The sequence below is a fragment of the Lactuca serriola genome, chromosome 5 (genome assembly GCF_051521515.1).
Source record: "Lactuca serriola cultivar US96UC23 chromosome 5, Lser_US96UC23_V15, whole genome shotgun sequence".
NCBI lineage: Eukaryota > Viridiplantae > Streptophyta > Magnoliopsida > Asterales > Asteraceae > Lactuca > Lactuca serriola.
Window position 1 is genome coordinate 281,960,698 of NC_136412.1, and position 21,646 is coordinate 281,982,343.

Genomic DNA, 21,646 nt, shown 5'->3' on the forward strand with positions numbered 1-21,646 from the left:
GGTGGCAAAGAGTGAGAAAGAATTTCATGATGCAAGGAAGGCAATAGGCAGGTACAAGATGATAGTTTCTATGTTGTTTGATTGCTTGGACCTATGTGTTTTGAAGTTAGGGGTGATTGTTGTTAGTTAGGTTGGTTAGTGTAAGCTTTTGTTTTTTGGGATCCCTTGTATTTTTTGTAAAGGCAAACTAGAAAGTCAGTAATGATGGGCATTTTGTATGTATTGAAGCTACTTTTAGTTATAATTTGGGGTTATCAACCTTGATGTGTTGATGTTGTAAGGTGGTAAGTCCCTAATGAAAGGGCATGTGATGAGTAATGTAAAAAAATATTCAAAGTCCCAATTATAGGGCATTTTGTATAATCAGATGTTGATGTTAATCAAACATATGCATGGCCTGTATTCCCAACAAATATATTTAATTAGAATGGTTGTTGTGCATGTTTGAAAATTGGGAACAAATGAGGAAGTGGTCCATGTGGAAGTACACTATGTGTATGGGAACCATTTGTAGTCAGTGGGTGTTTTAGTAATGAAAAAATGGGACATGTGAAGCCATTATAGAAACATATTCGGGACCATATAAAACATTCCCATGCATGCACATTATTCCAATTTTTTCCATGCATAAATATTCAAAGAAATGACATGAGATTCACATGATTTCCCATATCATTTTCCTAATTAAATTACAAAGATTAGTGTTAAAACTCTTATCAATGTAGTTTTGGATATTTGATTCATGGGCACAGTTAAGGTTAATAGAAAAAGAAAAGGTTTTATTTACCTTAGGGCCTTTGGATGTTTGATTCATGAATACTCAATCACATCACTAACATTACACATGCCAACATATAGGATATAAAATCTTTAAATAAAATGAATCCACGTGAAATTATGATAGAATGCCAAAATAGAGCAGTGTACTATCATATTCATGGCACAACATAACCAAAATTCTAGCTGTACATAACCAATTTTTATTTAAAAACTTTATACAATCCAAAAATCTAAACTAATTTCGGATCGACTAGTGTTTCCCCAACAAAAATCGCAAGTCATGTTGTAAATCACAGTGTTCCTACAACTTTACAAAAAATGATAATAAAGCATATGTAACTTTGAGATGATTGTTTTATGTATAGGGGAATGACAAAAAATAATTAATAAACCAAATTAGAAGGAAAGAAATTATAAAGAACCCAAGATTAGAAAATGTAATTACAAGACACTGAATAGGGTTGGTCTGGGTAGCAGGCATATGTATCTGAAGAGCTGACTCGCCTTGATAAAAGGAATAGTCGTGACCAACCATGGCATAGATCGGGAAAAATAGTCATGGAAGTGAGGCAACAATGTCTTTGGGGTTCCTTGGTACTTGATGATGTAAGAATTTCTTGGCTTCTTCCACCTATATGGACATATGGTAGACACGGATAAAATAAAAAATGCCAGACTCCCCAACTATATAACTTAAGAGAAAATATACACGATCTAATAAAAAACACATGCTCTTCAATATCTAGTATTGTGGAAGATAAACTCAAGCTCGTATGTTGAGCCCTAACAATAGTACCGACAACAAAAGAGAATAGATGCTCCAATAAAGCTGCACCAAAATATTATTGGAGGAGTTCACAATCAGAAAATAAAACATAAAAATGAATTATAAAATTACTACTTTGGTCCCTAAAAAGAGTTCGTTTCAAACGTATAGATCAATTGTGTAAAGAAACAATCACAATCGATTGTATTTCAGCAGGCTAAGACCCATAAATCAAAGGAAGACAATACAGAAATGAAGCAGTCCAACCAAGAAAGAAGACGTATGAGAAATAAAGTATCACTTTTATTCAATTTCATGTGGAGGTTGTGGATAGATGATCAATTAGGATTTAGTAGATGCCAATCACAAAAAAACCATAAATAATACATCGTCTCATACATAAGAAGACGATAGAAGATCTTAGTCAAAATTATGCTCCTGATTTCTTGCTATAACCTTGATTTGTGGAAATTTTATTGTTGGTTTTATGGGATACTTAATAATAAAAAACAAAGATCGGATATAGCTTTACATAATGAGAAGTGTGAGCGGGAAACCAAAATTTAGATTAACAAAAATATGACACTTGGCAGAAGCTTGGTGTAAAAAGGTGCCACCACCTGTCATCTCCATTTCCACAAAACTTATTCTGCCACTTCATCCCCACAAAAAATCATCCCAGAAACAAAATCAGATCTGGTGAACACACACAAAATCAAATAAGATGAACACACACATACACACACGAAATCAGATGAACACACACCCACGAAATTAGATAAACATACACTCACACAAAATCTGATGAACTCATACACAAAATCTAATGAACACACACCCACAAGAAATCAAATGAACACATACGCATACACACAAAATCTGATGAACACACAAAACCTAAATGTAAGGGTGAGGGTAGCGATGGAGAAGAAGGGAAACCGGCAATGAAAGAGAGATGACAGATCCTCGAGCCACAACTATGAAAATCGAGCCATAGATTCGAACATATATGAAGCCGACGAGCATGGTGAACAAATATGTTTCATCTTTTGGTATAAACTCATAGCTCGATGCCGCCGTCAGAGAATGAGGGGAATGAAGTCGTCATTATGGATGAGGTCGAGTTCAGTGCCGCCACATAATCGTTTAGGAGGGAGGATGGTAGATTGTCGACATCTTCGGAGATGGAACAAGACGAAGCCGACAATGTTCCAAATCTCAGGCAGTGGTGACTCCAGTAGAGAGGGATTTGGGTGGGGTAAGGTTATATTTCTTTTCTTTTTTGTTAATTATTACAAATTTAATAAAAAGAAAAAGGAAAACCAAATAGAGAGGGCAAAAAGTTCATTTAACACACTTCCAATTATGAAACAGACCAAACTCGCAACAAAAATTGGATTCCTGGTGCGAGTCAAAACTTTTTTGGCCCAAACATACAAGTTTTGACATACCACATGGATCATTCTTGCAATTTTGTCTAAAATATTCGCCAACAAAATTTTGAAAAAATTTACGAGACAAATCTTATGCTAATAAAAGAGTAGTTTTTTTCCAAGTGTCACAATATTAGACCTCCTAATTAATATGATGCCACTTGTCATTCTATTAATTTTCTATTTTAAATTGATTAAACCTCCTAATTAATATGATTCTATTTGTTTAATATATATGGAAAATTAACTCCATATATTTATTTGAATAAACGATTATAATTTTACATAATTAATAAAAATATATTTTAATTAACAACTTATTTAAAATTTTATATAAAATAAATGATTAATAATTTTGAATTTTTTACGAGTTTAGTTTTAACATGATTACAAAGTTTTATCGCATCCAAAACAAAAACGGTTTTTTTGCATCTATAGGAAGATAGAAGGGCGTGTTAAATTTTACATAATTTAGTATCGTACATGCATTTGAAGCGAACGTACATGTTTGGAACGAAGCAAATTGATCACATGATGTGCGTCTCTACTCTTTCGACTCCGACGTAAGAAAACTCTAGAGATAATACGAGATTTGAAGGAGAAAGAAGAACTATTGCGTAGAGATGACAGGTAATTCCTTAGAATTCCATTTGAGATATAATTTTAAATATCAAGATAATCTAGGTTTCCTCTTTTGAAAAAAGTTATAAATTCTGTAACATTTGGTTTGTGTTATTGGAAGATCGATCGGCCCAAAACAGTTTCGCTAGACTTTAATCGATATAAGTATGATTTGTAACTTTTCCGTTCTCGATGGCGTTGTATGTTTGTATCTTAATTTTTCGATGATATGACAGTGATTAAAGTAAAATTGAGCTGATTTTGGGGAAATTAAGACTATCATCAGCATCTCTATCCGATTAGTTTATATGAATTGTTAAGATTACTGTTAGGGAGGAGGGAGTCATTCTCATTGAACCCACGAGCACATCAATTTTTCTCTTTGATTTTTCTTCATCTTTCCGAACCCACAACACACGGAAATCCTATATTTTTCAACCCACTCAATTAAAAAAATACCAAACAACTAAGGTACAAGTCTTAAAACATATGGTACAAGAGAAAATGAGAGAGAAAAAGTAGAGAGAGAGGATGAAGTGGGCTCGTGAAACCAATTAAACAACCCGCCGAAGAGGGAGTGGTACCGGCGGTAACTCTATTGCTAATTAAGATTTTACCTTGATTATTTTGTATATTTTTTTTAATCGAGTGGGTTGAGTGGGTTGAGAAAGATAAGATTTCTGTGTGTTGTGGGTTCGGAAAGATGAAGAAAAATCAAAGAGAAAAACTGATATGACAGTGGGTTCGGTGGGTTCAATGGGAACGACTCCCTCCTCCCTTAGCAATAAGTGTAGGCCTCATATTACCATAATCATATGCATATGTTCTATTGATCCAGCTAGAGATATTTTGGATTCATCTTGAACTTGATTGCCAACAAAAACAGAGAAAAAAAGCCGGAAATAAGATATATTCATGGATTTATGCACACTAACACACTAAAACGTGCATCATACATCATTTGTAACAATGGCTGCTTTGAAGTTTGAGCATATTAAACCTGATCTTGCATAAGTGAACTAAACGAACTACATGAATGGTTTCTATTGGTTGAAAAGATGGAGTTCATATTTGATAAAAACTATTGATTTTGGATATGGAAGACACTCATCATTAAGTAGCTTTAGGGCATCATGAATATCATCAAGGCCCATAAGCTCTTTATTGAAATGCTTATGACAGATCATGCGCAAGAGCAGGAGATGGAAATTGAAGCCCTAAAGGCCATCCTAATGGATGAGTTTGAAGGTCTATGAACTAACTCTCTTCGTTTTATAAAATAATCAATCATCTTTAACTTAAAAATAAAACGTATTTGTGTACTCCAGAAATTCACCCTAGTGAAAGTGGATTAAACACTTCAAATCGATGTTTTCTAATTAAGTTATCTCTTCAGGTAATAATTACATCCCAACAATTCCTTTTATTTCTTCTTCAAAATATATTATATATTATAACTAAATATGTTATTATTCTCTATGTAACAGGATGATGAGACAAATGAATCTTCAACAAGTCCAGGTCTTACACTAGACATCATTTTTTCAGGTTTACTACTCAAAGATGCTTACATTATTAAAACTCAATTTGCTATTTTCTTTTTTGCAGTTCAATTGGGGTTAATTTTTTCACACACTGAGAAATATCCAGATGAAATTCCACTTTTGAATTTGAAAAGGTGTCTCACTCATCTTTCTTGATCCTACACTTTGACACATTATTATAGATTGATGTTTTATTAACCCAAAGAGTTGACCTATTTCAGTATTAAAGGAATCCCAGCATCAGATCTCAAAGTTTTGAAAGAAAAACTTGAACAAGAGGTAAATTTAATTGCTATAAACTATAATCTCATTATATAATTGGCACATTTTTTTTTCAAATCCCAATATAGCTCTGATATTATTTCCTGTGGGTATGTTTTTAGCTTCATTGAATTGAGTAAGAGTAAACTAATTAGTTCAGAACTTCATGACCCAACAGACAAGCTTCAAGATGAGTTAAGTAACACTATATACAAAAATCTATTGTATATGCATACATATAAAAATCAAATGAAACTTTATTTTTCATTAATCAATGACATTCATTTAGTATTCACTTACTCCATAATAATGTTATTAACTTATTATTATTCACCTCATGCAACTACTACTCATTTAAAATTGATTTTTTCAGGCATCAGAAAATCTTGGAATGGCTATGATTTACACTCTAGTTACATCTGCTAAAGAGTGGTTTACTGAAAGATTTGATCAAGACACTGACAATGACAATATCAAAGAGGAAACAGCAAATAAGGATGAAGTATGATTTTGAATATATTACAACAAACTAAATTACAAATTTGGTCCCTATGCTTTACTCAAATATCTAATTTGGTCCAATTTAAGATTTGTAGTTCACTGTTAGCGAGACTAAATCCACAACAAAATGCAAACTTAAGGACGATTTTAAAAATCAGACCAAACTTGCCGTTCTGAGTAAAGAACAGGGACCAAATTTGTAATTTACAATTTGGGTTTTTATATACAATTGTTAAGTTTGATGGGTGAACTTGGTGTTAGATAATTGTGCCACGTGGAGAACCTGTCACTGTTGAAACATTTTTGGCATGGAGAGAAAAATTTGAAGCAGAAGCAGCCCTTGAGAGAGCCAAGTAAGTAACAGATTTTATTTATTTTCCACAATTTATATAAGTATTGATATTATTACCCTCCGACTTTCAGAGTGTTGACAGAATCAGCCCTGGCAACAACCAAAGAAAAGAAACTCACTGGAAGACAATGGTTCCAAAGTGGAAGAGCTTCTGCAGTAAGTTATTATGTTTATGAGTTTATGCTGACGTGGCACTGATGACTTTAAATGACAATGATGTGGCGATGACATAAGTTTTATATCGTTACTTTTGGCAGAGACATGCAACACCAATTATGGAAGGATCTAATGATGAAGACGATGACGATGACGATGATTTTGATGATGATTCTGAAGGTTATTTTCTCTCTTTTTTCTATTTTAATACTTGGAAATATATATATGCAATTTATTTTGATTATAACGTCCGTTTGGTTGCAGATGATGAGGATATGCTGGATCATTATCTAGCTGAGAAATTCGATTCATCTAATAATTAATTCTTCAGCAATAGCCACTTAGATAAAATTGTTATTTTCTGATGGAGCACAATAATTCTATTTATTACTCAATAAGTGGTTTGTGAAAAGTTTAAAAAGATTTCTGTTTGGTTGTATGATGATACTAGAATAAGTTGATCGGTGTAAAATAATTTTATGAACCAAACACATACCCATATTACTGTATTCGAATTAATATTCATTGATTTGAACCCATTTTATCATATTATTTTCCACTAATATTTATTTAACAGAAACCTATTATCACAAACATTCTCTGATTGATTAACATTTTCAAAGACATGTCAGCAAATAACCCTACTTTAACCTCATCTTTTCTAATTTTTCTTTCCAAAATATACATAACTGACCTTATCTATTATTACAAAACTACTTCAGTGCATTTGTTTTTATATATATAACAAAATAGGTTAACTAGTCAAAAATTATAATGATATAAAAAATACTGTTAAATATATAAAAGAAACTAAAGAAAACAAGTGACTAGAGATTTATACACGATTTGAATAACAGATCAAAAGCAACATATTATAATGATAAAAAAAAACCTTATAATGATCTATAAAATAATAATAAAAAAACAATAAAACTTATACATAGTTAAATTGGGCCTTATTGGATATGGGCATGGCCACACTAAAATACAGTTAAATGGGTTGAGACAATATGGCGTTTAAATGGAAAATTCGTTATTCGTTGTATAAACCATAAAGGCCCAGAAAAGCGAGGGTTCCGCTTCCATCATCGCCGTAAAAATCAGTGCCTCCGGCTCCGGCGGTCTTGCGTGCTTTCAACGCTTCGTCACTTCTCAGTCCTCCGTCTTCCGCCATTTTCGTACCTGCAACGATCAACCTGTACAGGTATGACGGAATAACATTTTTCATTCTTTTTCTGTTTGTCTGTTTGATCCTCTTGATAACTTTCTCTGGTCGTAGTGACCGAAGAACATTTTTTATTTTTTCATTCTTTCTCTGTTTGACGTAAGAAAGCTTCATTACGTTTTTTAATCCTTCAATTGTGAATATCATATCAATCGATAGGAAGATGACAGGTGTTAGTTTATCGTTGTTGTTGACGATACTCACCTCTGCGTTTGCAACTTTAGTTGATCGCTTCGATAAGTGTAATCTAATGGATTAGTCACTAATCACTTTAACTTTGTTATGCTTTATGCCTCTTTGTATGACTCATGGCGACTTGTAAGTTGATTTTTCATTAATCTTACGACATCAATCACGTTCATGACTTAGGGCTAGTTTCTGGTAATTTCGCTAATTCATTCATGATTGCGAATCGTTTTAAAATATTAAACTAACACGTCGAAGAATGGTATGGTTTCCAGAAAAATCATATCTCGGTGAAGATATTATTCTGAAAAGTTGAAGCAAACAATGTCTACACCGGAAGGAGAAGAGATCACAACAGTTTTCAGAGTGATGAAAACATGTTACGAGATGCTGAAAGACCGTGGCTACGAAGTTGAAGATTCAGAGATAAACATGACGAGAAAGGAATTCATTGACAAGCACAACGGCACCATTAGAAGAGAAGAGCTTGCTTTCACCAAGTCCAAACCAAACAACACTGAACCAGTGAGCCTTTTGATTTTGCGTTATATATTTCAATTTTCAAAGATGGAGATGATGAATGTTTTTGGTATATGATGATGATTTTCAGATCTATGTTTTCTTTCCAAATGAGCTGAAGATTGGTGTTAAGGTAATCAAGGCGTATATGTTTCTTATGAGAGATGAGAACATTCATAGAGCAATCATAGTGGTTCGACATGGTATGACTCCCTCAGCCAAGGCATGTCAAGCGGAGATTGCAGGAATGTACCAAATGGATGTTTTTCAGGTCATTATCATGATTAATTAATATGCATATTTCCATATTGGATAAAATTGGATAGATAATATTTATTTTAATGGAGTGTGTTTTTGATACATATTGTTACAGGAGGGTGAGTTGTTGGTGAACATTAGATATCATTACCTTGTTCCTGAACATATCCCACTTACCAAAGAAGAAAAGAAAGAATTGCTGGATAGATACACTGTCAAAGAAGCACAGGTGAGTTATTCATTATTCTTGTCCACAAATGAATATGCATATTTGATTCCCATTCCATATTATGGAATTGGTTATTGCAGCTACCTCGGATTTTGCATACAGATCCAATTGCAAAATATTACGGGTTAAGGCGAGGACAGGTTGTTAAAATTCTGAGACCAATTGAGACGGGAACAAGCGAGAAAGACAAGGATGATTTTGATTCAAACAAAAAAGACCGTAAACAAGAGATCTGTTATGTCACATACAGAATGGTTGCCTAATTCCAATTAAAAAACAAATCTCGTCGTTTTGTTTTTAGGCGAATAGGTTAAAATATAGCTTTTGGTTTTAATGGTATGTCTTGAGTTGAGTGGAGTTGACTTGACATAAAAATAAGTTTGAAAATGACTTGAGAAGCGGATTTGGGCGTAAATAATAACTATTATCATTAATATGATAACATCCCAACTCAAATATGTTGGGCCCTAACGCATGTGAGTTGAGAGGCCTACATGCCTTTACTGTAGTTAGTGTCGACTGTGGTCCATCAATTCACTCCCCTCATATCATGCATAGGCTGTGGACCTGTTATTTGATATGCCTCTTACTCTTACCGGGTCTGACTGTATTAAGTTTCTGGCTTTGCTGACTCTTTTGATATGCTCCTTTTAATCGGTCAGATTGAAGATCAAACATCATTGAATCAATCGTATCTGACTCAATCGACTACTATCAAACATCCTTTAATACATTAAGCAATTTTGTTTGGCTTAACCTATTAAATCGTTTTACCCGGACTAAATAAACAAACCACCATATATAGTTTTTCCAGCTTAAGTGCATGCTAAGTCCATTAAGTAAATGAAAGTTGGATATACAGTTGAGCTCAACATTTTTCAGACTCAGTTGAGCTCAACATTTCATAGGTTAAATTTTTTATATGACTATTCATCAGCATATTACAAAGCTAAAAAATTCAACAGAATGATTGGTCACGAGCAAAACAAATATATAGTTTCTTTTATTGTTTAGAATAAGATCAGAGTTTTTTTTTTCTTTGAACTTTGAGAAATATGGTGTTGAATTGGCACTGTGGCAAGTCGTCTTTGAATCTTTTAATTCATGGATGATCAATACAGTAATAAGTATAGTAAGAAAATGTTATCACGACTTTAAAATAGAATTATTCAAGAATCATTCTTTTTATAGTAAGAAAATGATATCCGAACAATAATTACTTTAATATAGATGATTTTCAACGACTTCAATACGCTTCTTTATTAGGTAAAAGTTTGTCTTTGTAATTTCACTCAAATGAGTTGACCTAGTCATCCTTGGAAGTAAAAGGTTGAAGAGAAAAACAACTTTAATACTTTTTAGTTTGTTTACTTCTTCCCAAAATACTATTTTTTTCCCCATCTGAACTCCTAAAAAGGTCGGATTCCATGTAATAAACTCCTGATTTTCAGTAATTACTCTTCAAACGTAATCAAACAAATGCAACAAGAAATTATTGTGCTATAATTATGAAAGTTGAAAATACCTTTTTTTCTTAATCAAGAAACCATAAAAAAATACATTCCTTGATCAAGTTCAGAACCGCTAAAAGAAATTCAGTGGTGAATGAATAATGTATTGATAGAACCTTCAATTACGTACATTGAAACTCTAACAAAAATAAAATACTAATAATTATGGATAGAAAAGGACATTAAAACTTTATCAAAACAAAATATATAAATGGATTTAAAAATATATTTTATAACTAGTAAAGATAAAATTCTGAAATTAGTAAAATTTACAGATTGTCTAAATAAAAAATATAATTACCTAAAACAAAAAGTATCTTTTATAGCTGATTATTTTTTTAAATATAAATTCATAATAATATACATTTTGAGACCTTAGTTCGAATTTTTATAAAAATACTTCGAAAATATTATTACACAGAAAATTAGAGAACAATATTCCTGATATAACTTGACAACGTGGGTCCAAGTTTCGAAGGTGCTATATTTTTTTTTTCTATCGATTTGGTAATGTGCTATTTATATTCTTTTAGTTCGGCAAGTTTTTTATCATTATTTTTGTGTAAATTAAGAGCCTAAAAAACGTGTTACGAAATCATAGAACCGATCTATATACAATTATACATTATACCAACCAAAAAGAAACCGCTATACCAATCGATATAATAGGAAAAAGCCGATTCTTTGTCTGTTGTGGACCGGGTTTTTTATACATAATGGAATAATGTTGCTTAACTGAAGAGAGTAGATTAGTATTAAAACTTAATTTAATGGAAGCTTGAACCTGGTGTGAAAATAGAAAGATCAGGCCAACCATTCTCTTCCCGACTCCAACAGCTCGATTCTTCTCTCACTGCGTTCGGATTATTGCTACCATTCAATCTGACCAAAAAGTTGCTTCCAAAATCATCTGCAATCGGGTTTCGGATCAAAACATCATCATCGGATTTACTCGCCAAATTGGAACTCAAACCATCCATTAACAAATTCCCAAAAGGTCCCATATGATTTGATCCCAACACTGAGCTCAAATTTCCACCATTAGATTCCAAATCCAGATTATTACCATATCCATAAACAACACGTGGTTGCTGTTTCTGTGGAAGTGGAGGTGCAGCAGCAGGTGTTGGTGGTAGAGGTGGTTGTTGCGTCGTCGGCGATGTGCGTTTGTTTGGATTTGAAGAGCGTTTGGTGGCTTTGCGGATGCCGCCACCGATCGGGATGTTACGCAGAGTGCCGCCTTTGGTCCAGTACCGCCGGCAGTTTTTACAGAAGTGACGAGGCTGTGAGAGATTGTAGTTGTTGTAATAACAGAATTTGGTGTTGCTGGAATTGCATCGAGGGCAATTCAGATGCTCATGCTCTGGAAACGGAGGATTCATATCCATCTGCGATGAAAACGTTGAAGGGTTTCGATGCATTGATTTTTGCTTCCTAAATCGAATCCGATAGAGTTTGAAGATTGGAAGCGGCGTGTAGTTGAAGTAAAACAGAACTGAAACAAAAACTGGACAAGTATCGATGGAAGAAGGAGCATAGTCCGCGTGAAAACGACGACCACCACACGACACCACTCACTTCTCTTCATATATATATATATATATATATATATATATATATATATATATATATATATATATATATATATATATATATATATATATATATATATATAGGTGGGTTCAATTGAGAAAATAAAAAAGGTTGAAAATGGGGGAATCATTATCAGCCACTCATTTAATCTAAGCATAAAACACATGGTGACAAACTTGTAAATATCGTAATAACCTTCAATTTCAAATACGTAACTATAGAGAATTCGATAATTATTCGTTCATCATAAAAAAATTTCCTCCAACCTTCAATAATCATCCAGATTTCTTCAACTAAACCGGAATTTCTTCACTGTTCATGAAATTAGAATCGGAGTTCTGGACTCGTAGTCACAGTCGACATTGAGGGACTTGGAATCGGTACTCACAGATTCCCAATCGGATTTTCGGAAATCAAAATCAAATTGAGAAATCGATCAGAGATAGGATGTCGCATCTGAAGTCGAAATCGGAAGTATATGATGATTTTGGAATTGATAACTTGATGTTTTTAACATTTTTAAAATAGTTAACTTGTTTGCACTCCAACTGTTTGATGAAATGCATAAACTAAATTACTACGTTATATTCACATATGAATATGTTTTCTCACCTGAATCAGTATATGATTATTAAAAACAAAAAACAAATATGCAAGTCTGTATGTTATTCATATGTGAATAACATATAAAAATTATATATATTTGTCAAAATACCTTCAATATTCATAAATGAATATACCTTGTAATATTCATATATGAATATACTGTGTAATATTCATAAGTGAATATATCATCTAATATTCACAAGTGAATATACTCTGTAATATTCACATGTGATATACTATGTAATACTATGTAATATTCACATATGAAATATCATTTAATACTCATAAGTGAATATACCATCTAATATTCACAAGTGAATATACTATGTTAATATTCACAAGTGAATTCATCGTACAATATAAAATATGAATATACTATATTTATTATATGCTATATTCATATATGAATGATACTTAAATTGTAAAAAAAAATCATACTTTTTATTCATAAGTGAATAACAAATGTACTGTAATAAAACCTGATGTATTGTTATTCATTTATGAATAACGATAGCTGAAAATATAAAAAAAATAAATTTTTTATTTTATCTTAAAACTATATCAATATGGATGTCTATTTGTAGAGAATAAAAAATCATGAATTTTGGTATATTTAAAATCATTTTTTTGATAAAAATAGCTTATAAAAATAAAAAAAAAAACGAAAAAAACTATGTTTTTGTATAATGATTAACATAGTTTAAGGAAATATGTTATGTTGGAAAACACATGTGCATTCGTTTCCCATTTCCGCCGGTACGTTGGAGGCTTTTGCGGCAAAAATAAATGATTGGCTGAGAATGATTCCCCCATTCTCAACCTTTTTTTTTCAATTGAACCCTCCCCTATATATATATATATATATATATATATATATATATATATATATATATATATATATATATATATATAATTTGGATGAACAATTATTGTGCGGACATGTGAACAATGCTATTCTATGAGAATTACTAAAAGAATACGTTGTTTAGGAATGCGAATATGTTCAACCTTACAAAAATATCATCATTTTCATGCATTCTCACTAATTCTTATTCATTTTTTGTTCTCACACATCGTTTTTCACTCATTTTCATTTTGACAGAATACGACTCAATAAACATTATGACAAGATTCTGATAGAATGAGAATAATAATAAAAAGTCTATAATACCTTTAAAGACGATTTAATTAGTGAAAATGTGTGATAATGACAATAGTTATGTAAGATTAAATGTATTCATATTATCAAACAATATATATATATATATATATATATATATATATATATATATATATATATATATATATATATATATAGGGTTGAGATCTCGTATATTAACTAAATGTGGAGTGTTGGATCAAAATCAACTAATTAAGGGCATGAGCGTCATCTTACGAATCTCATTTAATGTTTAATTTTGTAAAACTGCCTAAAATTTATATAATAAATATAAATTTCATACAAGAAGAAATAAGTCATCACCTTAATTAAGAACATGTAAACAATTCACAATCTATTATACAAGTGTAAGTGCATCTCTAATCTTTTTTTTTTTTTTTTTTGGAAACAACGATATTTTTATTAAACTGACCCCAATAAGCACGGAGCTAAATAGGGGCTGCCATAAGACATTACAATTCATTGAAATCAATACAATTATAGAGATGCAAAAGGAGAAACTGAAACGACCCAAAAATCATGACCAAAAATTTCCTTTTTAATTTAATAATAAAACCACTTGTGTCAACCATTCATTGAAAACATTTCACATCAGAGTATCATGCCTAAAACATTATTTTATTTTATCAGAGTAAAACATCTCAGGCTAAACAATCAGTGGTGTGTGCTATGCGATCACCACGAGCTCCTCCCTCCGCTACCGGAAGTAATTGAAACCAAAACTGAAAACCGTAAGCACGAAGCTTAGTGAGTTCCCCAACCTAACATATACCATATACATAACCGCATACTACAAGCACTGGGCCTCGCCCGCTACATCGGGCCCCGCCCGGCTTCGGATGAATCCGACATCAGGCATCGCCTGATCCAGGCCCCGCCTGGCTTCGAGCCCCGCTCGGTATACAAATTTGTTTCTCTTAGACACCACATGTCTTTGGGCCTCGCCCGCTAAACACATACAAACATATAACATAACACATAACACCTAAGCTAAACACACTCTACTGTATTCCTGTACTAAGGCCCCGCTCCTTTCCTGCTACTGGTGAGTCATGGAACCCCGTCCATGCTCCTGCTGGTAGTGAGATATGAGACCTCGCCCACGCTCACCTCCCTACCAGGCACATACGAGTATCACACATACAACAAGTATAAACTATCATATAAACATTCCTTGGGCACCCACCCGACATCGGACCTTGATCCGGAATCACATACTAGCATACAGTGCCTAAGGGTAACCCCAGGGTCTTCCTACTCACAACCTACATGGCCGACATTATGGCTGTAGACCCATTCACACAATGAGGAGACTCACCTCGCACTGCTGAACTCTGCTGATACTCCTCTGGCTGTTGACTGGAAATTCCCGAACTGCTGAACTTTCGGCTTCCCGAACTACCAATACCAAACATCACTTAGTCCAGTATAATAATCCTTCTTAGGGTAAAAGGACCATTCTACCCCTATTCCAACTTGGTCCATATCTAAGGCCCAAAACATATACTTAACCCCCATTATATGACTTATGATGGCCCACTAAGGCCCAAAGACCCAAGGTCCACTATATGGCCCAAACCTAGGCCCAAAACATAACAAGCCCATGACTGATGAGTACGCTGGGCGTACTCCTATGTACGTTGGGCGTACCCCCTGCCACGTCACTATCTCCTGGCCGCAAACCCTTGACCGCAAACCATGGCCGCAAAACATGGCCGTAAACCTTGACTGGTGAGTACGCTGGGCGTACTCCTATGTACACTGGGCGTTAAGGGTGGCAAATTCGGGCCATCGTGTTGTGTTTTTGTCTGACACGACACGACACGATAAAGTTTTATGTAGCACGAACACGACATGACACGATGTCATGTTTTTTTTTTATCTAACACGCAAATGAATCGATTGAAAAACGACACACACGACACGACACGACAAAGATAACATAATAAAAAAAATTATTTAATTAATATTTAATCATACTTAACACTAAAAACACGACAAACACGACAAATAAATGCTAAATCGTGTCAGTTTCGTGTCAAATTTTAAACACGAACACGACACGACACAACATCGTGTTTTTTACAATTAACACAAACACGAATTCAAATTTCTGTTTCGTCCCAATTTCGTTTCGTGTCATGTATTTTTGTCGTGTCTTGTCAACAATTGCCACCCCTACTGGGCGTACTCCCCACTGTTAAGTCACTTCCCATTAAGTGCTTAATACTCTAGTCCAGAGGCTACAATTACATATCTAAGTCCTCATTAATGTCTTAATCCATAAAGTCGACTACTTGGTGGCTTGCAACCCACTAAATGAGACCAAACTCAACAATCTTGCATACCAAGGGCTAGATCTCATGCATGAACACGAATGTGTCCCAAAGATTGAAACTTTACTGCTTATGGGACTCATATGACACTAAGGGTGGCAACCCTGGTTCTAGAAAACGAGATTTCATCACAAAGATCCATCCTTTGGACTAAAAGAGTCCATAAACCCACCCTAAAGATATCTAAACAATTAATCATCAAGTTCACGGCTTTATACCTTAAAAAGGTATGAAGTGAAGCAACAATCCCATATCTGAACCTTCTCCCTTGCACCAACACCTTGCCTTGACCTTTGCTTCTTTGAAGAGTGGATCCAAAACACCAAAATGCTCTCACCAAGCCTTCCAACCTCCAAAAATGATCCAAGAGGATTAGGGTTTTCATGGGAACTGTATGAAGATGAGAGGGAGGCTGATAACCAGGGTGTTATGTTTTTTATATAGTGGCTCAACCCTAAAAGTTAGGGTTTTGAGACTCTGAGTGTACATTGGGCGTACTTCTCATACGTTGGGTGTATGCCTCTCCTCACTCGCGATCACTTGCTCTATTAGGCTTAGGGGTGGCAAATCGGGCCATCGTGTCGTGTTTTTGTATGACACGAAACGACACGACAAGGTTTTATGTAACACGAACATGACACGACACGATCTCGTGTTTTTTTAACTAACACGAAAACAAATCAGTTAAAAAACGACAAACACGACACGACATGACATGACAAAGATAACATGAAATAGCAATTAATGTATTTAATTAATGTGTATTCATACATAACACGACAAACACAAAAAACACGACAAAAAATGTTAAACTGTGGCAAATTTGTGTTAAATTTTGAGCACGAACACGACACGACACGACGTCGTGTTTTTTACACCTGACACGAACACGAATTCGAATTTCAATTTCGTCTCAACTTCGTTTCATGTCGTGTCATCAATTTCCACCTCTAATTACGCTGGGCGTACCCCAGCCTTACGCTGGGCGTACTCTTGCGCTGGCCACCTTGCATGCATGGTCCTTCTTTGCCAACTTTTCCGTTAAGGGACCATTAATGTCAATAACTTCAAAATGCTATAACTCTTTCATTCTAAATCCGTTTCCGACGAACTTTATATCCACGAAAAGGTGGCGAGAAGCCCTACATTTCTAGAAACAAATCTCGGCCCCAAACCTCTCGAATAAAAACTTCAAGACCCATAAAAGACCGAAATGCCCCTAGCCTGGGCCTCTGAAATCCAATAACGAATACCTTCAGAACAGGGTGTTACAGAAACATTACAATCCTCCTAGTTACAAATTCCGTTTTCACCCCTTACTTTGAGCCAAAGATACACCAATGATTTAACAATCTCGAACACTTTTGAAGGAGAGTATGTGCACCTCTGAAACAACCTTTCATTTCTTGTTTTCCATAGAGTCCATATTAGCCCATAGCAGCTGGCAGTTAGTCTCTTCCTTCTTTTCAAACACCTTCCCTATTTGTTTGCAAATTCCACGAGGTCACCAACACTTTGCACTTTCATATTGTCAATCCCATACCATCTTGATATCTTATCATGGATCATAGTAGCATAAGATCAACCAACTATAATGTGATTAACAACCTCTGAGCCGTTGATACATGATCCACATAAAATAGAGTCGAGCTTGATGCATCTATGAACAAGTGCATCTGTAGATGGGATGTACCCTAAAAAACCACACTAAATGCATCTCCAATCACACACTAAAAAACCACTTTTACATTATAAATTTAACTATAAAATGCTTCAACCATACACTATACCTAACACTATATATAGTGTTGGATTTTAGTGTTTTACTATATATATTGTTAGTGTAACACTAAATATAGTGTTGAATAATAAACAATTTACTTAGATTATTTTTTTTAGTGTTAAATATGTTGTAATGGGTTGGAGGACTTTAGTGTTTACACTATCTATTACACTATAATTATAAGTATAATATAAAAAAATAATGTTAAGGATTGGAGATCATCTAATATATCAAAGAACTAAAATCGGTCATACTTGAAAACAAAAATACATTGATGAATCATAAAATAGATAAACAATACAAGTTTATTAAAACTTCCACTAAAAAAACTCTTAATCAAACATCATATAGACAAATATTGTTAAGAATCAAATTATATATCTATATCTACCATAAAGATAAACGTAATTATATATAAATTTCTAGTAAATTCTCTCTCTAAAAAAAGCCTTTCCCCTTTTCACAATACCCACAGTAAGCATCTTGCTCTCAGCAGTGGATACGGAATGAAGAACACAATAATGACTATTATAATATCATTAATCCGAGTTCAAAAACTCGAAATAAATTGAAATTAGAAATCAATCAACAAGTACATTAGCTTAGAAAAATAGGAGATAAACTCACTAAAATACAACTAAAAAGAGAAAGTTGAAATCATATACAAATCTATTATAATAAATAAAGATTATTTTTGTAAAATGGCACATTCGCATTAAATTTGAGACATGTTATTTTTTTAAGAAATTTATAATTTTTTCCTGCTTGTCAATTCATAGTGTTTTCTATTTTCATTTAATTGCCACATCACTATATTTATTATGGAAATAATGCCATTTATAATTCTGTTAATTCCTTATTTAGTTTGCTAAATGCCAATGTTATTTTCAGAAGTTTATGTTTTTTAATTATAACGATATATATATATATATATATATATATATATATATATATATATATATATATATATATATATATAAAGCTAAAATCAAGCTATGAATATCTTTCATAATAATAGTTATTCCATTTATTAATTATACCCAAATGTATTTTTTTTCAGAAAAAATATGCTACTAATAGTCCGCATTTAATATATATATATATATATATATATATATATATATATATATATATATATATATATATATATATATATATAGAGAGAGAGAGAGAGAGAGAGAGAGATAGAGAGAGAGAGAAAGAGAGAGAGAGAGGTAGGTTCAAATGTTTTTCACATCTATTGTATGCTAGAATGCACCAATAAGAATTTAGTAAAAGTTATATGTATATTAAATGATATTCATACTTATAATTCAATTTTATGGAAATTAATTAAATTCTTCATTAATGCCAACAATAATATTCTTTCATAATGAATTTGTAGCTAGAAGAATTAGATGTATTGTAGCAGAATGAGAGTGTATTCTAGTAGAATACACTCTTATTCTTCATATTCCATGCAACTTTATTGTATTTTAAGTGAGTGAATCATGAAACAAAAAACGAACCCATACATAAAAACGTAGATGTGAATTAATTCTGAAATAATGTTATTGCTGACATTAATGACGAATATAATTAGTTTCCATAAAAAAAATTATAATTATGGATATCATTTTATATACATTTAATTATAGAAATCATTTAATATTTATCTTTATTTAATTAAATAATTAATTAATTTTACTAAATTTCTATTGGTGCATTCTAGTACACAATCAATATATATATATATATATATATATATATATATATATATATATATATATATATATATATATATATATATATATATATTGATTGTTGAATCTATATGTCAAAAAATCATTATGGTGTGATATAATATATGATCGTATAGGGTCATACCTTTCTCAAGTTGACACATTTTGTATATTTATTATAAATATGATTATTAATACATAATATCAATTCTTGTATTTAGTTAGGGAATAATTATTCTTTTGTGAAAATAATAATTATAAAAGAGTATAACTAGTTATTATTTCATATGGTATGTGCACAACATTTTGGACTAGTTAGATTCTTTGGTCTTTTACCTAATGACAAAGTTTATATTTTATAAACTTAGAGTTTACAAAAATTAAAGAATCCATCCTCTTTTGAGAGGTATGACCAAAATTAATAAAATAATATGGAGGTTACTTGTCAACCTCCATGCTTTGTCTCTCATGCTTCTAAAGGCTATAAATAATGGTTAGGCCTTACTTTGGACGAACTATATGCACGAGGCTTGCAATTTTGCCAAGAAAAACTCTATCTTCTTCCTTTTTATTCTTCAATTCTTGTATTTAGTTAGGGAATAATTATTGTATTTAATATAAATATGATTATTAATAAATAATATCAATTCTTGTATTTAATTAGGGAATAATTATTGTTTTGTGAAATAATAATTATAAAAGAGTATAACAAGTTATTATTTCATATGGTATGAATTAATAAATCATGCACAACATTTTGGACTAGTTAGATTCTTTTGTCTTTTACCTAAAGACAAAGTTTATATTTTATAAACTTAAAGTTTACAAAAATTATAGAATCCATCATCTTTTGAGAGGTATGACCAAAATTAATAAAATAATATGGAGGTTACTTGTCAACCTCCATGCTTTGTCTCTCATGCTTCTAAAGGCTACAAATAATGGTTAGGCCTTACTTTGGATGAACTATATAAGAGATGTATGAGGCTTGCAATTTTGCCAAGAAAAACTCTCTCTTCTTCCTCTTTATTCTTCACCAAAACCGTGGGCATGAAAGAGCTTGGAACTCTCACTCTTTTGAAGTTGTTGCTTGGATTTGGTGCTTACTTTGTGCCTTCCTTTTAGTGCATATTTGGTAAGTACTTAAAGGTTTAGAGAACAAAGTAATATAAGAAGGAACTAGCATTCCAAGTGTCTTAATCTTGATGGTGGATACTTGTAGAGAAAATCATACTCTTTGATTTTTCTATCTTCATCAACACCCCAAACCGAGTGGGTTCAAAGGCTTCAAAGGTTATCATTCTAAAAACTCTTTGGTTGTTTTTTTATTTCGTTCTAACCTCTATAAATGGATCCTTGATGGTTTGGTTTTGTTATAAACTAAAAATAAACTTGTTATTTTTAAAGTCTTCCGTTGCCGGTTTTTATGTAAAACAAACTTATATTTTGTATCAAATCCCATCAGTGGCATTAGAGCCATCTTTTACATGTTAGAATGATTTTTTATATTTGATAATCTTTGGTTTTTGGAAAACAAGCATGAATTTCTTTTGGTTAAGAAAAATCCATATTTGTTTTCTTTGGCAACTTCTTGGTTAAAATTATTTTTTTTATATATAACCATTTTTCATGCATTTTGGTTATATAAAAGTTGTCTTATAAAAAACAAAGAATTGTTTGTTATAATATTTGATATGTTGTTGTGTATAAACAAACCATTTGGACCTTTGTGTTGTATTTGATTGACATTTATTTATTCATAAGATGTAATAGATAAATAGATAATTTTTCATTTGTTGATTTGTTGTAATAAATTAGTTAGACTAATTGTATTTCTTTTTAAATGTAACAAGATGAAGAAATGGCCTCCTTGAAGATGAATTAACCATTTAAGACCATAATCCCAACCATAAAGTTCTACTTTTGGTTTTGGGCTTAATTATAGTCTTTATGGTTTAAGCGTTGCAACTTTCACAACATGACGATTTGAAGTACTTTTGCAAGCAAGCGTTGACATGACAAGTGGGAGCTTGAAAACCTTTTGAAATGTCCCTTAAGTCCTTTAGGAAAGACTTAATAATTCTT

General features: G+C 32.4%; 3 protein-coding genes across 5 annotated transcripts; 2 read left to right on the forward strand and 1 right to left on the reverse strand.

Annotated features, from left to right (window-relative positions):
• The first annotated feature begins 3,455 nt into the window (after positions 1-3,455).
• Positions 3,456-6,953, forward strand: LOC145054474 (uncharacterized). 3 transcript variants are annotated; one of them, XM_079002678.1, is made up of 11 exons: positions 3,456-3,609; positions 4,783-4,848; positions 4,929-4,996; positions 5,088-5,121; positions 5,209-5,278; positions 5,366-5,423; positions 5,779-5,907; positions 6,168-6,259; positions 6,330-6,414; positions 6,516-6,594; positions 6,679-6,953. In XM_079002678.1, exons 1-11 carry the CDS (start codon positions 3,603-3,605, stop codon positions 6,735-6,737), a joined length of 747 nt encoding a protein of 248 aa, XP_078858804.1. In that variant the 5' UTR covers positions 3,456-3,602; the 3' UTR covers positions 6,738-6,953. The 3 variants fall into 3 exon arrangements, with proteins under 3 accessions (XP_078858804.1, XP_078858806.1, XP_078858805.1); XM_079002680.1 differs by lacking the exon at positions 4,929-4,996; XM_079002679.1 differs by lacking the exon at positions 3,456-3,609 and having other exon boundaries at positions 4,776-4,848.
• A 499-nt stretch (positions 6,954-7,452) lies between these two features.
• On the forward strand, positions 7,453-9,287 carry LOC145054476 (DNA-directed RNA polymerases II and IV subunit 5A-like). Its single transcript, XM_079002681.1, has 5 exons — positions 7,453-7,618; positions 8,101-8,350; positions 8,436-8,615; positions 8,718-8,831; positions 8,912-9,287. The coding sequence occupies exons 2-5, from the start codon at positions 8,150-8,152 to the stop codon at positions 9,092-9,094; spliced, it is 678 nt and encodes a 225-aa protein (XP_078858807.1). The 5' UTR covers positions 7,453-7,618; positions 8,101-8,149; the 3' UTR covers positions 9,095-9,287.
• Positions 9,288-10,979: 1,692 nt separating this feature from the next.
• Positions 10,980-11,915, reverse strand: LOC145054477 (uncharacterized). The gene has a single exon (XM_079002682.1). It carries the CDS (start codon positions 11,761-11,763, stop codon positions 11,110-11,112), a length of 654 nt encoding a protein of 217 aa, XP_078858808.1. The 5' UTR covers positions 11,764-11,915; the 3' UTR covers positions 10,980-11,109.
• Between the last annotated feature and the right edge of the window lie 9,731 nt (positions 11,916-21,646).

Coding starts and splice junctions, on each gene's coding strand:
- LOC145054477 (XM_079002682.1), bottom strand. CDS start 11,763: ATGCATCGAAACCCTTCAACGTTTTCATCGCAGATGGATATGAATCCT.
- LOC145054474 (XM_079002678.1), top strand. Junction 5,279..5,365: donor CCACTTTTGAATTTGAAAAG/GTGTCTCACTCA, acceptor GACCTATTTCAG/TATTAAAGGAATCCCAGCAT. Junction 6,595..6,678: donor TTTTGATGATGATTCTGAAG/GTTATTTTCTCT, acceptor GTTTGGTTGCAG/ATGATGAGGATATGCTGGAT.
- LOC145054476 (XM_079002681.1), top strand. CDS start 8,150: ATGTCTACACCGGAAGGAGAAGAGATCACAACAGTTTTCAGAGTGATG. Junction 8,351..8,435: donor AACCAAACAACACTGAACCA/GTGAGCCTTTTG, acceptor GATGATTTTCAG/ATCTATGTTTTCTTTCCAAA. Junction 8,832..8,911: donor ACACTGTCAAAGAAGCACAG/GTGAGTTATTCA, acceptor TGGTTATTGCAG/CTACCTCGGATTTTGCATAC.